The sequence below is a fragment of the Pseudophryne corroboree genome, chromosome 7 (genome assembly GCF_028390025.1).
Source record: "Pseudophryne corroboree isolate aPseCor3 chromosome 7, aPseCor3.hap2, whole genome shotgun sequence".
In the NCBI taxonomy this organism is placed as follows: domain Eukaryota; kingdom Metazoa; phylum Chordata; class Amphibia; order Anura; family Myobatrachidae; genus Pseudophryne; species Pseudophryne corroboree.
This window is the reverse complement of record NC_086450.1, coordinates 483,741,100-483,758,346: the sequence shown is the minus strand read 5'-3', so window position 1 is coordinate 483,758,346 and position 17,247 is coordinate 483,741,100. Positions and strand designations below refer to the sequence as shown.

Here is a 17,247-nt window from a genome sequence, read left to right as displayed (position 1 = left end):
TCCCTGCAGCAGATGCAGTTGACTCCGCCCGGCTCTGTGACTCCGCCGGGCACAGAGTCACAGACTAAGGCAAATATATAGGAGATATATATATATCCTCCAAATCAGTATTCCCAGATAACTGTTGTGGTGCACAGCTAACAATTGGATACAGAAACAGCGAACAGCAGCACTCCTAACGGACTTGTAAATGAGACAAGACACCTACAGTAGGTCTGATAGCGAGGTTTCAGATTTTACTTCGTCCTCAGGCTACAGGTGCATCTTTACCTGTAGCCTGAGGACGGAGTCAAATCCGAAACTTTGCTATCAGACCTAAGTGTCTTGTCTCATTTACAAGTCTGTTAGGAGTGCCGCTGTTCGCTGCATGCATATATATATATATATATATATATATATATATATGCCCTGACACATTTGAATACATGTAAAATGCCGTTAGGAGTGCTGCTGTTCGCTGTTTCTGTATCCAATTGTTAGCTGTTAGGGTAAACAGTCGTGAACCTGCCCTGCCATCATCTGAAGCAAGAGGTGGTAACGAGGTGGAATTCAACCCTCTATATGCTTCAGAGGATGGAGGAGCAGCAAAAGGCCATTCAAGCCTATACATCTGCCCACGATATAGGCAAAGGAGGGGGAATGCATCTGATTCAAGCGCAGTGGAGAATGATTTCAACATTGTGCAAGGTTCTGATGTCCTTTGAACTTGCCACACGTGAAGTCAGTTCAGACACTGCCAGCCTGAGTCAGGTCATTCCCCTCATCAGGCTTTTGCAGAAGAAGCTGGAGACATTGAAGGAGGAGCTAAGACAGAGCGATTCCGCTAGTCATGTGGGACTTGTGGATGGAGCCCTTAATTCGCTTAACCAGGATTCACGGGTGGTCAATCTGTTGAAATCAGAGCACTACATTTTGGCCACCATGCTCGATCCTAGATTTAAAACCTACTTTGTATCTCTCTTTCCGGCATACACAAGTCTGCAGAGGTTCAAAGACCTGCTGGTGAGAAAATTGTCAAGTCAAGCGGAAAGTGACCCGTCAACAGCTCCTCCTTCACATTCTCACGCAACTGTGGGTGCAAGGAAAAGGCTAAGAATTCCGAGCCCACCCGCTGGCGGTGATACAGGGCAGTCTGGAGCGAGTGCTGATATCTGGTCCAGACTGAAGGACCTGGCAACGATTACTGACATGTCATCTACTGTCACTGCATATGATTCTGTCACCATTGAAAGAATGGTGGAGGATTATATGAGTGACCGCATCCAAGTAGGCACATCAGACAGTCCGTACGTATACTGGCAGGAAAAAGAGGCAATTTGGAGGCCCTTGCACAAACTGGCTTTATTCTACCTAAGTTGCCCTCCCTCCAGTGTGTACTCCGAAAGAGTGATTAGTGCAGCCGCTCACCTTGTCAGCAATCGGTGTATGAGGTTACTTCCAGAAAATGTGGAGAAGATGATGTTCATCAAAATTAATTATAATCAATTCCTCCGTGGAGACATTCACCAGCAATTGCCTCCAGAAAGTACACAGGGATCTGAGATGGTAGATTCCAGTGGGGACAAATTAATAATCTGTGAGGAGGGGGATGTACACAGTAAAAGGGGTGAGGAATCGGAGGATGATGATGAGGTGGACATCTTGCCTCTGTAGAGCCAGTTTGTGCAAGGAGAGATTGATTGCTTCTTTTTTGGTGGTGGCCCAAACCAACCAGTCATTTCAGTCACAGTCGTGTGGCAGACCCTGTCGATGAAATGATGGGTTGGTTAAAGTGTGCATGTCCTGTTTATACAACATAAGGGTGGGTGGGAGGACCCAAGGACAATTCCATCTTGCACCTCATTTTTCTTTCATTTTTCTTTGCATCATGTGCTGTTTGGGGACAATTTTTTGGAAGTTCCATCCTGCCTGACACTGCAGTGCCACTCCTAGATAGGCCAGGTGTTTGTGTCGGCCACTTTGGTCGCTTAGCTTAGTCACACAGCTACCTCATTACGCCTCTTTTTTTCTTTGCATCATGTGCTGTTTGGGGACTATTTTTTGAAGTACCATCCTGTCTGACACTGCAGTGCAACTCCTAGATGGGCCAGGTGTTTGTGTCGGCCACTTGTGTCGCTTAGCTTAGCCATGCAGCGACCTCGGTGCAAATTTTAGGACTAAAAATAATATTGTGAGGTGTGAGGTGTTCAGAATAGACTGAAAATGAGGGTAAATTATGGTTATTGAAGTTAATAATACAATGGGAGCAAAATGACCCCCAAATTCTATGATTTAAGCTGTTTTTGAGGGTTTTTTGTAAAAAAATACCCGAATCCAAAACACACCCGAATCCGACAAAAAATTTTTAGGGAGGTTTTGCCAAAACGCGTCCGAATCCAAAACACGGCCGCGGAACCGAATCCAAAACCAAACCACAAAACCCGAAAAATTTCCGGTGCACATCACTAATATTAACACATATATTAAAGTCCGGTGTCTCTCCATTTCTTAATCCATCTAAATAAGATAACACGAGCCTTACATTTATATGTCAGTAGACAGTAAGACTGCTTTTTGGATAAATGCAGTGTTATTTGAGATATTCTCAGTATACCATCATATAGCAACATACGTGACATTGTGACTATCTGAATTGAGAATTTGCCAGTTATGTCACAATACGGTTACATTTGTACCCCTTTATAGACATCACCGGCAGGAACAGTCAGTGGTTGTTTGAAGCAATTACCAAACAATCTTTTTGTATCACAGGTACACATTAATTTACAGAATAAAGACGGCGTACCAGCATTTTCTTTTAACAAGAATTTATTAACGTAATTTTCTTTTCTTTTCCACACATTATTCTATCATTATTTATTTTATATTTCACTCTACATGTCTCCTTTGAAATAAAGGGACATATAATACATCATATGTGATAATATTAAAGATATCCACATCACATATGGGTATTGAAATTTCCTTTTTATTATATAAGAATATCAATAAAGTACTAAATATGTTATTTTTAACAAAGAAGAATTAATTTTCTTGTCTAAGGGAAAGAGTGCTGCTATGCAAGTTGATTTACCTTTCTTTTTTCTCCTAAATGTCTATAAGGCAGGGACTTATAGTGAGCTAAATGGTCCAGGAGGCACTGTCTAGCCCCAGATTTATATGGCAGTACTACTGGACAGGATTTATATGGCAGTGTCACTGGATTTATATGCCACTACCACTGGAATTATACGGCAGTACCACTGGATTTATACGGCAGTACCACAGGATTTATACGGCAGTACCACTGGAATTATACGACAGTATCACTGGAATTATACGGCAGTACCACTGGATTTATACGGCAGTACCACTGGATTTATACGGCAGTACCACTGGACTTATACGGCAGTACCACTGGAATTATACGGCAGTATCACTGAAATTATACGGCAGTACCACTGGAATTATACGACAGTATCACTGGAATAATATGGCAGTACCACTGGACTTATACGACAGTACCACTGGACTGGATTTTTATGCAGTATCACTGGACTTATATGCCAGTACCACTGGAATTATACGGCAGTATCTCTGGAATTATATGGCAGCACCACTGGACTTATATGGCAGTATGACTGGAATTATACAGCAGTATCACTGGAGTTATACGGCAGTACCACAGGACTGGATTTATATGGCAGTATCACTGGACTTATACTCCAGTACCACTGGATTTATACGGCAGTACCACTGGATTTATACGGCAGTACCACTGGAATTATACAGCAGTATCACTAGAATTATACAGCAGTATCACTGGAATTATACGGCAGTACCACTGGACTTATACGGCAGTATCACTGGACTTATACTGCAGTATCACTGGACTGGATTTATACACCAGTACCACTGGATTTATATGACAGTACCACAGGACATATACAGCAGAATCACTGGACTGGATTTATACGGCAGTACCACTGGACATATACGGCAGTATCACTGGATTTATCTGGCAGTATAACTGGATTTATACGGCAGTACCGCTGGACATGTATGGCAGTACCACTGGACATATACAGCAGTATCACTGGAATTATATGGCATTACCATTGGACATATACGGCAGTATCATTGGATTTATACGGCAGAACCGCTGGACATGTACGGCACTATCACTGGAATTATATGGCAGTACCACTGGATATATACGGCAGTATCACTGGATTTATACGGCAGTACCGCTGGACATATATACGGCAGTACCACTGGAGATATACGGCAGTATTACTGGAATTATATGGCAGTACCACTGGACATATACGGCAATATCACTGGATATTATCATGGGTGATTTCAATATTGCTATTGATTGTCCAAATCTGCTGCGCATGCCTCCAAACTACTCTCTCTAACCTCCTCTCTTGGCCTCTCCCAATGGACTGACTCCTCTACTCATCAGGCAGGCCACTGCCTTGATCTAGTATTCACCAGACTATGCTCAATCTCTGAACTCACTAACACTCCTTTCCCCCTCTCAGATCACAACCTTATCACCTGCATGCTCTCCTCTGTTAATTCAAACCCTGTGTTGCGGAAGTTCTCCAATCTTCCTCAAACCCGCAGAAATATTAACACAATTAATCTTCAAGAATTTTCCACTTCACTCCAACAACTGCTTTTACCTATTTCTGCATTCACCTCTCCTGAGATGGCTGTATCACACCTTAATGAGACTCTAGAACTAGCCCTTGATGAAGTGGCTCCAGCTACCCATCACACTCCACGTAGGCCTAGATGTCAACCATGGCACTCCAAATTAACAAGACAACTACAAAAACTCACACGAAAACTTGAACGTCAGTGGCGTAAATCTCGTATTTCAAGTGACTTCCTCACATATAAGACAGTCTACCATTCTTATAAAAATGCCCTGGACACTGCCAAACAAACATATTTCCAAACTCTTATCTCTGCTCAAGCCTCTAACCCCAAACAACTCTTTAATACATTTAAATCACTTCTGAATCCTCCCGCACCTACCCCACCAGCCACTATCAAGGCACAGGATCTTGCTTCCTACTTCAAGGAGAAGATTGATAAGATCCGAGATGAAATGGTATGCTCTTCGGCAGCCAGTGACCTGCTCCATTCTTTACCTGAACCCTCTGGCACTCTTTCTTCATTTGATCCCACAAATGAAGATGAAGTATCATCGCTCTTCTCATCCTGCTTCTCTACTACCTCTCCTCTTGATCCTTTACCCTCACAAATAAGTAAAGCTCTGTCTCTGGTGCTCATCCCTACCTTAACTAACATCTGGTATTTTTCCTTCACTCTTCAAGCATGCAGTGATTACTCCCATTTAAAAAAAACAAAATTCTGACCCTAATGCTCTCTCAAACTACCACCCTATCTCTCAGCTCCCTTGTCTCTCTAAGCTACTTGAGAGACTTGCCTACACTTGACTCACACACTTTCTTAACTCATACACTTTATTGGACCCACTTCAGTCAGGCTTCCGTTCCCAACATTCCACAGAGACAGCACTGACTAAAGTGGTTAATGATTTGGTCACTACGAAGTCTAAAGGCCACTACTCACTACTTATTCTTCTAGATCTATCTGCTGCATTTGACACTGTAGACCACTCTCTTCTCATACAGACACTACAATCCCTAGGTCTTAAAGACACAGCCCTTTCTTGGTTCCTATCGTACCTATCTAATCGCTCCTTCAGTGTTCGTTTCTCTGAATCTACCTCCTCTTCACTACCTCTTTCAGTTGGAGTACCGCAAGGCTCAGTCTTGGGTCCTCTGCTTTTCTCTATCTATACCTCATCTCTTGGTAAACTAATCAGCTCTTTTGGTTTTCAGTATCATCTGTACGCAGATGATACTCAAATCTACCTATCCTCCCCTGACTTGTCCCTAGCTGTACTGTGCCGGGTCACTGAATGCCTTTCTGCCATCTCATCCTGGATGACATCTCGCCACCTCAAACTGAATATTTCAAAGACAGAGTTAATTATATTTCCACCGGCCAATAGTAGGTACCAACCTGATATCTCTATCACTGTTGAAAACTCAACTATCTACCCTACCGAACAAGCTCGCTGCCTAGGTGTCATCCTTGACTCTGATCTGTCCTTTGTTCCCCACATTCAATCTGTCTCAAGATCATGTTACATGCATCTAAAAAACATATCCAAAATATGACCATACCTTACACAAGACACTGCTAAAACTGTAATCCACGCTCTCATTATCTCCCGCATTGATTATTGCAATAGTCTCCTAACTGGTCTTCCCAAAACGAGACTCTCCCCAATACAATCCATTCTGAATGCTGCGGAGAGGCTTATCTTCCTCGCTAGACGGTCATCGTCTGCTGATCCGCTCTGTCAGTCCCTCCATTGGTTACCTGTACTCTACCGCATTCAATATAAAATACTTTTACTCACACACAAGGCTATTAACCATACTACACCAACGTACATCACTTCGCTTATCACAAAATATCTCCCAACCCGACCTCTTCGCTCTTCACAAGACCTGCGTCTCTCATCCACACTCATTACTCGCTACCACTCACGACTGCAGGACTTTCATCGGGCTGCACCCACTCTGTGGAATGCCCTACCATGCACAATAAGACTCTCCTCTAGTCTCCAAACCTTCAAGCGTTCCCTCAAAACTCACCTCTTTAGGGAAGCGTATCAAATTCCTGAACCGCCCACATAACTTTCATAAACCTTCCTATCAAATTACATCCACTCTGTACAGTCCACACATATCCTCACATGACTTCTCATTCTATGCAATAGATAGCACCTTTCCTTGTGTACATATGCCTATTTCCCTATAGATTGTAAGCTTGCGAGCAGGGCCTTCCTACCTCTATGACTGTTATCACCCAGTTTGTTATTGTTATTTCAAATTGTAAAGCGCAATGGATTTTGCTGCGCTATATAAGAAACTGTTAATAAATAATAAATACATTTATACGGCAGTACTGCTGGACATATACGGCAGTATATATATGGCAGTATCACTGGACGTATACGGCAGTACCACTGGACTTATACAGCAGCACAGGGACACCACCACTGGACTGATGCAGGACAACACAGCACCACTGCAATGGACTGGACTTATACAGCAGCACTGGACATATGGCAGCAAAGGACACCACCACTGAGACTGGACTAATGCAGCACAATACAGCAGCACTGGACTGGACTTATACAGCTACACTGGATATATGGCAGCAGAGGACACCACCACTAAACTGGACTTATACAGCAGCACTGGACATATGGCAGCAGAGGACACCACCACTGTGACTGGACTGATGCAGCACAAGACAGAAGACACTACCACTGTACTGATGCAGGACAACACAGCACAGCTGCACTGGACTTATACAGCTACACTGGACATATGGCAGGAGAGGACACCACCACTGAGACTGGACTGATGCAGCACAAGACACCATTACTTAACTGATGCAGCACAATACACCACCACTGGACTGGACTTATACAGCAGCACTGAACATATGGCAGCAGAGGACACCACCACTGTGACTGGACTGATGCAGCATAAGACACTACACTGGACTGAGCAGCACAAGACAGCACTGGAATTGCCACCCCACTTTCCCTGCCGCACAGACACTGAGGACGGAGACACGTCCTCTCACTACACTCTCCAATGCTGGAGTGAAAAATGATGATGATGTTTTTCCTCATTCTGGTTTTCGGGTCCGGCTCGGACGGGCTTGGGTAGTAAAGTCCGGTAGGGTTTGGTTCTCAGGGTACCGAACCCGCTCATCTCTAATCCTAACCAATACTTCATAATATCATCTCCAAGCACCTCATCTCTCCTTAATCTCTAGCAATTCCCAACTGCACCCTCTTCAATATGGTTTTCACCACCACCAGTCTTTTGAAACCTCCCTGACAAAGTCACCATCAATCTTTTTTTTTTTAGTTTTTTTGCAAAATCCATGGTTTATTTCTATGTGCTTATCCTTCTGAACTCCTGGCTATCAATTGACGTCATGGCCTACTGTCACAAGCTGTATATGATGCAGTACCCTGTGTTTGTGCAATCATCCTACGCAGGGGCGTTTTTACAGAGGAGGGGGCCCGTGTACACCTCCGGGTGGGCCCCCTCCTCTGTATGGCGCTGTAGACTCTGGCATTGTGCCGGAGTCTACTGCACTTGTGCAAGTCTTCGGAAACATGGTGCCCGTCATGATCCGGAGACCAATTTGGCTACTGCGCATTTGCGGCAGCCATTTTGGTGGCGATTTCCGCTGTGATTGTAGGTCCTGGCACTGGACTCCTGAAAGGTAAGTGTTAAAATGGGTGCAATGGGTGCGGTGTGGGCCCCCGCACCCATTGCACCCATTATAGAAACGCCAATGATCCTATGGTACAGTATGTTAGCAGCTAAGAGCTGCACCTCGGTTTCTGCTTCTTAAACCAGTTCGTCAGCCCCAACTGTGCTGAACCATCAAACTCACACTGTGCTTCCATGCGTAATCCCTGCTACTTTACCTACTACCTGTGTATGACCAGGAGAGCATCACCTCTTGTAGCCCAAGGTACCGCAATGGATGCAGATTGTGGCAATCACTATCTATTACTGCACTCTTTGCATGACCTTGGGCTCTGCTACCTCAGTCTCTTTTGGTTTATCCAGCTGCTATATGGGTCCTCACAGTGACTGAATCATCTTCTTCTGCCTACAGCACCAGAACTACATCAGTAGTGGGCAGTGATGAATGCCTCTCCTCTTCTCTGAGAAAAACTTATCCAGCAGTTAGGATGTATCCCAACTGCCATTTTCCCAACAGGTTTGAGCAACTAAACTAACCCTACCCCTAACCATCTCTCTTCCCACATCCCTACACTAACCCTAACCCTCCCCCTAGTGCCTAACCCTAACCCTCCCCCTAGTGCCTATACCTCCCCCTAGTGCCTAACCCTAACCTCCCCCCACAGCCTAACCCCAACCTCCCCCTAGTGCCTAACCCTAACCTCCCCCTAGTGCCTAACCCTAACCTCCTCCTAGTGCCTAACGCTAACCCTCCCCCTAGTGCATAACCATAACCTCCCCCTAGTGCATAACCCTAACCCTCGCCCTAGTGCATAACCCCAACCCTCCCCCTAGTGCCTATCCCTAACCTCCACCGCAGCCTAACCCTAATCTCCCCCTAGTGCATAACCATAACCTCCCCCTAATGCCTAACCCTAACCCTTGCCCTAGTGCATAACCCCAACCCTCCCCCTAGTGCCTAACCCTAACCCTCCCCCTAGTGCCTATCCCTAACCTCCACCGCAGCCTAACCCTAACCTCCCCCTAGTGCATAACCATAACCTCCCCCTAGTGCATAACCCTAACCTCCCCCTAGTGCCTAACCCTAACCCTCCCCTAGTGCCTATCCCTAACCTCCACCGCAGCCTAACCCTAACCTCCCCCTAGTGCCTAACCCTAACCCTCCCCCTAGTGCATAACCATAACCTCCCCCTAGTGCAGAACCCCAACCCTCCCCCTAGTGCCTAACCCTCCCCATTGCAGCCTAACCCTAACCCTCCCCCTAGTGCCTAACCCTAACCTCCCCCCACAGCCTAGCCCTTCCCAGCATACTTACATTTGGGATTCCTGCTGTCGGGATTCCGGCTCTGGTCTACTACTTGCAGTTCAATGATAAAGAAAACGTCACAGAGAAGCCTAGCCTGTCTGGCTCTAACTAAACAAAATGGTTCCCCCTCTGAGTGGAGGGACCTAATGTCCCTCTCACAAAACATCAGTATTAGCACAATATTAATACAGGTTGAGTATCCCATATCCAAATATTACGAAATACGGAATTATTTGAGTGAGAGTGAGCTAGTGAAACCTTTGTTTTCTGATGGCCCAATGTATACAAACTGTGTTTAATACACAAAGTTATTAAAAAATATTGCATTAAATGCCCTTTAGGCTGTGTATATAAGGTGTATATCAAACATAAATGCATTCTGGCCCTCATTCCGAGTCGTTCGCTCGTTCTTTTTCATCGCATCGCAGTGAAATTTCGCTTAGTGCGCATGCGCAATATTCGCACTGCGACTGCGCCAAGTAACTTTGCTATGAAGATTGGATTTTTACTCACGGCTTTTTCTTCGCTCCGGCGATCGTAGTGTGATTGACAGGAAATGGGTGTTACTGGGCGGAAACACGGCGTTTTATGGGCGTGTGGATGAAAACGCTTCCGTTTCCGGAAAAAACGCAGGAGTGGCCGGATAAACGGGGGAGTGTCTGGGCGAACGCTGGGTGTGTTTATGACGTCAAACCAGGAACGACAAGCACTGAACTGATCGCACAGGCAGATTAAGTGTGGAGCTACTCTGAAACTGCTAAGTAGTTTGTAATCGCAATATTGCGAATACATCGTTCGCAATTTTAAGATGCTAAGATTCACTCCCAGTAGGCGGCGGCTTAGCGTGTGCAACTCTGCTAAATTCGCCTTGCGAGCGATCAACTCGGAATGAGGGCCTCTGTCTGTAGACTTAGGTCCCATCGCCATGATATCTCATTATGGTATGCCATTATTCCAAAATACGGAAAAATCTCATATCCAAAATACCTCTGGTCCCAAGCATTGTGGATAAGGGATACTCAACCTGTATACAGTAATCACAGTGTCTCTGACACACCTTATATAAGCCTCTCACCAGTCCTCTGACTACCATTGTTGACAACTACAGTAGCTGTCCTGACTGCACATCCCTGCTTCAGTGATACGATATGCTGCTATTCATGCAAACAGACGATTGTTATTCTATGTGCATGTATCGGAGTCACACAATGCACGCATCCTGACTGTTACCACACAGAGATGCAGATTTAGACACCGGGTCCATGGAAATCAGTGGGTGCTCCAGGGAGGTAGCAGACGTGGTGTGTCCATGTCACTATTAGCCAGTTGCAACCAGAGATGCACATTGTTATTTAATCTAGCACTTTTTTAGCACCTCTCTTGTTTTTTCTACCAGTGAAACACTTTTTAACACTCTCTTTATTACCTCTCAGCTATGTAACACTCTCAACACATAGCTGCTGTTTCTTACTAATGTACTGACTTTTCAACACTAAAAACTCTCTCTAGAGTGATGTCTTGGGGCAGTGAACTTGTACTTACCTGGGGAGTCCCGTGCCCTGGACTTGAACCTTTAGTGTTAGGGACCCATCAGAAGAGGTCACCCGGTCGCGCTTGGCGAGCCCATAATTTTAGACAAAATTATGCTAAGCATCTCAAATTTACTCTGTTATATTTCAAAGTTATTCTGATTAGCACATTTTAGTGTTTAGAGTGTGCACCTGCATTTTCTATGTTTTCTAAATCAAAGCAACATGATTTTTGCAAAGTGGCAAAACTGTTGGATTTACTTCAAGAGCTAAATGAGGCCAATAAAGTACATTTTAATAATTCTAAAGAAGTCCAATGAAGGCTGAAACTTTAAACTAGGCGCTAGCTTAGACATAAATAGATTTATTGGAATCATGGCTAAATTCATGTCATGAGATTCAGAAAATTCTGTGATATGATTATGTCTTAGCAGAATAAAATAATGGTTCAATAAGTGTAACCAGTAAACGCGTTGGAAACCTTTAAAACCAATTTCCTTAAAGCTGCCTTCATCTCCTTGTTCCTCAGACTGTAGATGAGAGGGTTGATGGCCGGTATAACAATGCAATAGAAAAGAGATATCATTCTGTCATTCTCGTCAGAGCCATAGGTACCTAAGCGTAGGTACGTGAACATGGTGGTACCATAGAAAAGGATAACGGACACCAAGTGCGAGCTGCAGGTTGACAGAGCTTTGTGGCGTCCCTCTGCCGAGTGTATGTGGAAGATGGAGTTCAGGATCTTGCTGTACGAGCAGAGTATGAGCAGGAATGGGACCCCGGCTCCGCACATGCAGGCAATGAAGACAGAGAGCTTGTTGATGAATATGTTGGCACAAGCCAAGCTTAGTATAGGAGGTATATCACAGAAGAAGTGGGCAATATGATTCGGTCCACAATAAGGTAGGCTGAAGATGAAAGTAGTCTGTCCAAAAGAAACCAAAGATCCAATAATCCAGGGCCCTGTTGTCAATTGATAACACATTTTTGAGCTCATAACAGATGTGTACCTTAGTGGATAGCAAATGGCCATGTATCGGTCAAAGGCCATGACGCCAAGGAAGACACATTCTGACACCCCAATGGTGAAGAATATGAACATCTGAGTGGCACAAGACATAAAAGATATGGACCTTTCCTCAGACACAAAGATCTCCAGGACCTTAGGGACTGTAGCGGTGGTAAAACAAAGTTCATGGAATGATAAGTTCCTCAGGAAGAAATACATTGGGGTTTGGAGAAGAGGTTCCAGAGACACTGTCAGTATGATGAGACCATTGCCGACCAGCGTGAGGAGGTAGGCAGTCAGGAAGAAAGTAAATAGCGTGGCCTGCAATGGAAGAGATAGGTCGGAGAACCCCAGGAGGAAGAACTCTGTAATGTTGGTTTGACTTTCTCTTCCCATTACTTCATATTTTCCACGTTTAAAGCTGTAAACATTTAACATTATAAGTTCTAATTGTGCTACTTGCTTTTCTTATTACACTTTCAATATTTTACTGGTACTCATACAAGCGCTGTTAAAAGATACAATAGATGGTAATGAAGTCTCACAATGCTGGAGTTTTCAGTGCTTACATCTCACTGTGTTTTTCCAGAATGAAGTGCTTACATCTCACTGTGTTTTTCCAGAATGAAGTGCTTACATCTCATTGTGTTTTTCCAGAATTAAGTACTTACATCTCACTGTGTTTTTTCAGACTCTACAGTCTGGGTCATCGAAAGTTGTCAAGTACTAAAGTACTGGGAAGGTAGTGAGGCCAAATCCAAGAGTCATGGTCATTCCCCCTCCAATTTTTTCAAATGCTTGAGCATGAAACCCCTGGCAATGTGCATTTAACCCCTGGCAACAAGCATGAAATCCCTGGCAGTGAGCATGAAACCCTGGCAGCTAGCATGAAACCTCTGACAATATCATGAAACCCTGGCAATGATAATGAAACCCCTGACAACGAACATGAAACCCCTGGCAATGAGCATGAAACCCCTGGCAATGACCATGAAACCCCTGGCAAAAAGCATAAAACCCCCGGGGCAATGAGCATGCAGGTAAAAAATATAATGTATGGGGGGGGGCACCAGAAACTTTTTTGCCAGGGGGGCAAAATAAATCTATAGTTAATCAACTAGGTGCACTGCTTGCTTCACTGATATTATTTTCCAATATGCCTGAGGGGAGGGGGTGGGGGTAATTCAGCATAATAAAATATGCTCCGTCCCAGTTGTATAACATTATACAAAGTGCACTAAATTTTCTGGGCACACAGCGCTATCATCCCACATTAGCAAAAAACATTATTTTCACCAAATAAAATAGCACTTCCACTACAGAAACATAAAAGGACAATCCCGGCTAATGTCCAAACTCTCCGAGTACTTCAGTGTTATTAGAGAATATATTTAGGTCCGGATTTTGATTTGGATGTAGAGCTTAAAAAGCAAGTAATAGCGCTGTCACATGGCAATGCTGGGTCGCACCTCGGAATTGGAAACTGGTCCTTCCCGGGTGCGACCCAGCATCAGACTGGCTTTCCAACCTGGCAATGTTCCCTGGTCAGGTTGTCATTGGGGGTGGGGACAAAGCCCGCATCGGGGGCGGGGGTGGAAGCGGTGCTGGGAAATTATATCATCTCCACGCAGCCTCTGCCTATACTGTGATCGGGTCACGAGTCGCATCGACCCGGCAAAGAAATTAACACTGACCTGACCTGGGAATAAACCTTCTTTATTCCCGGGTTGAAATACCGGGACAGGCGACCCGAGATTGACCCCTTTCACTCCGCACAGCAACCCATCACTTGTGTTTATTTTGCTTTACTTCCGTATCAGAATCGCGTACTTATTGTCATTTTCCTTTCATTTCTGACTGTGATGTTATGTCTGTTAGGATCACAGGGCCTAATTCAGATCTGACCATAGCAGCAAATTTGTTAGCTAATGGCCAAAACCATGTGCACTGCAGGTGGGGCAGATGTAACATGTGCAGAGAGAGTTAGATTTGGGTGTGGAGTGTTCAAACTGAAATCTAAATTGCAGTGTAAAAAAAAATTGGCAGTATTTACCCTGCACAAAAACAAAATAACCCACCCCCATCTAATTCTCTCTGAACACGCCCCAGTTCTGACCCGATCGCACCGTTGCGAACAAATGCAGCGTGCGATCGGGTTGGAATGACCCCCATGTTTGTTTTTTTGCCTATTAGCTAACAAATTTGCTGTTACGGTTGGGTCTGAATTAGGCCCAGTTCCTAACTATTATACTTGAACACATATTTATTCTATATTCATTGAAGTAACATATATAGGCCATATAATGTTGGTCAAAAGAAAAAGAAACTGAATGTAATGTTAATAACCCTGCAGAAGGCAACAGACACACATTCTAAATATATATTTACTCAGTGTTTCATGTGAGGTGTCAGCTTGTAACAGAGTCGCTCAGTTATATTATTAGATGTCTGCAGCTACACCAGTAAATATAACATTATTATAATATAACACAGTGGCAGTCGCTCAGTTATATTATTAGATATCTGCAGCTGCACCAGTAAATATAACATCATTATACTATGACACAGTGGCAGTCACTCAGTTATATTGTTAGATGTCTGCAGCTACACCAGTAAATATAACATTATTATAATATAACACAGTGGCAGTCACTCAGTTATATTATTAGATGTCTGCAGCTACACCAGTAAATATAACATTATTATAATATAACACAGTGGCAGTCTCTCAGTTATATTATTAGATGTCTTCAGCTACACCAGTAAATATAACATTATTATAATATAACACAGTGGCAGTCACTCAGTTATATTATTAGATGTCTGCAGCTACACCAGTAAATATAACATTATTATAATATAATGCAGTGGCAGTCACTCAGTTATATTATTAGATGTCTGCAGCTACACCAGTAAATATAACATTATTATAATATAACACAGTGGCAGTCACTCAGTTATATTATTAGATGTCTGCAGCTATACCAGTAAATATTAGAGATGTGCACTAGAAATTTTTCGGGTTTTGTGTTTTGGTTTTGGGTTCGGTTCCGCGGCCGTGTTTTGGGTTCGACCGCGTTTTGGCAAAACCTCACCGAATTTTTTTTGTCGGATTCGGGTGTGTTTTGGATTCGGGTGTTTTTTTCAAAAAACACTAAAAAACAGCTTAAATCATAGAATTTGGGGGTCATTTTGATCCCAAAGTATTATTAACCTCAAAAACCATAATTTCCACTCATTTTCAGTCTATTCTGAATACCTCACACCTCACAATATTATTTTTAGTCCTAAAATTTGCACCGAGGTCGCTGGATGACTAAGCTAAGCGACCCTAGTGGCCGACACAAACACCGGGCCCATCTAGGAGTGGCACTGCAGTGTCATGCAGGATGGCCCTTCCAAAAAACACTCCCCAAACAGCACATGACGCAAAGAAAAAAAGAGGCGCAATGAGGTAGCTGTGTGAGTAAGAAAAGCGACCCTAGTGGCCGACACAAACACCAGGCCCATCTAGGAGTGGCACTGCAGTGTCACGCAGGATGGCCCTTCCAAAAAACACTCCCCAAACAGCACATGACGCAAAGAAAAAAAGAGGCGCAATGAGGTAGCTGTGTGAGTAAGATAAGCGACCCTAGTGGCCGACACAAACACCGGGCCCATCTAGGAGTGGCACTGCAGTGTCACGCAGGATGGCCCTTCCAAAAAACACTCCCCAAACAGCACATGACGCAAAGAAAAAAAGAGGCGCAATGAGGTAGCTGTCAGCTCAGCAGCACCGCAGACTGCTACAGTAAGCTACTATAGTAGTATGTATAAAGAAGATAGAAAAAAAAAAAACACAGGTAGGTGGTATACAATTATGGATGGACGAGAGACTGCCGACACAGAGGTAGCTACAGCCGTGGACTACCGTACTGTGTCTGCTGCTAATATAGACTGGATGAAAATTAGATAAAATTAAAATATATATATATCACTAGTACTGCAGCCGGACAGGTATATATTATGTAATGACGGACCTGTTGGACACTGTCAGCTCAGCACTGCAGACTCCTAAAGTAAGCTACTAGTATCAAGAAGATAGAAAAAAAAAACACGGGTAGGTGGTATACAATTATGGATGGACGAGCGACTGCCGACACAGAGGTAGCTACAGCCGTGGACTACCGTACTGTGTCTGCTGCTAATATAGACTGGATGATAATGAGATGAAATCAATATATATATATATATATAATATCACACTAGTACTGCAGCCAGACAGGTAGATATATTTATTATGTAATGACTGATGATGGACCTGCTGGACACTGTCAGCTCAGCAGCACCGCAGACTGCTACAGTAAGCTACTATAGTAGTATGTATAAAGAAGAAAGAAAAAAAAAAAACCACGGATAGGTGGTATACAATTATGGATAGACGAGCGACTGCCGACACAGAGGTAGCTACAGCCGTGGACTACCATACTGTGTCTGCTGCTAATATAGACTGGATGATAATGAGATGAAATCAATATATATATATATATATAATATCACACTAGTACTGCAGCCGGACAGGTAGATATATTTATTATGTAATGACTGATGACGGACCTGCTGGACACTGTCAGCTCAGCAGCACCGCAGACTGCTACAGTAAGCTACTATAGTAGTATGTATAAAGAAGAAAGAAAAAAAAAAACCACGGGTGGGTGGTATACAATTATGGATGGACGAGCGACTGCCGACACAGAGGTAGCTACAGCCGTGGACTACCGTACTGTGTCTGCTGCTAATATAGACTGGATGATAATGAGATGAAATCAATATATATATATATATATATATATATATATATATAATATCACTAGTACTGCAGCCGGACAGGTATATATATGTATTATGTAATGACTGATGACAGACCTGCTGGACACTGTCAGCTCAGCAGCACCGCAGACTGCTACAGTAAGCTACTATAGTAGTATGTATAAAGAAGAAAGAAAAAAAAAAAACCACGGGTAGGTGGTATACAATTATGGATGGACGAGCGACTGCCGACACAGAGGTAGGTACAGCCGTGGACTACCG

At 43.8% G+C, this 17,247-nt stretch overlaps 1 protein-coding gene across 1 annotated transcript; it reads right to left on the bottom strand.

The window, feature by feature from the left end:
- Positions 1 to 5,957: 5,957 nt before the first annotated feature.
- On the bottom strand, positions 5,958 to 12,573 carry LOC134944408 (olfactory receptor 10AG1-like). Its single transcript, XM_063932986.1, has 3 exons — positions 11,650 to 12,573; positions 6,557 to 6,568; positions 5,958 to 5,987 (listed from the first exon to the last, which is right to left on the bottom strand). The coding sequence occupies exons 1-3, from the start codon at positions 12,571 to 12,573 to the stop codon at positions 5,958 to 5,960; spliced, it is 966 nt and encodes a 321-aa protein (XP_063789056.1).
- Between the last annotated feature and the right edge of the window lie 4,674 nt (positions 12,574 to 17,247).

Bases quoted from the DNA above. Each gene is read 5' to 3' on its own strand.
- LOC134944408 (XM_063932986.1), bottom strand. From the start codon at position 12,573: ATGGGAAGAGAAAGTCAAACCAACATTACAGAGTTCTTCCTCCTGGGG.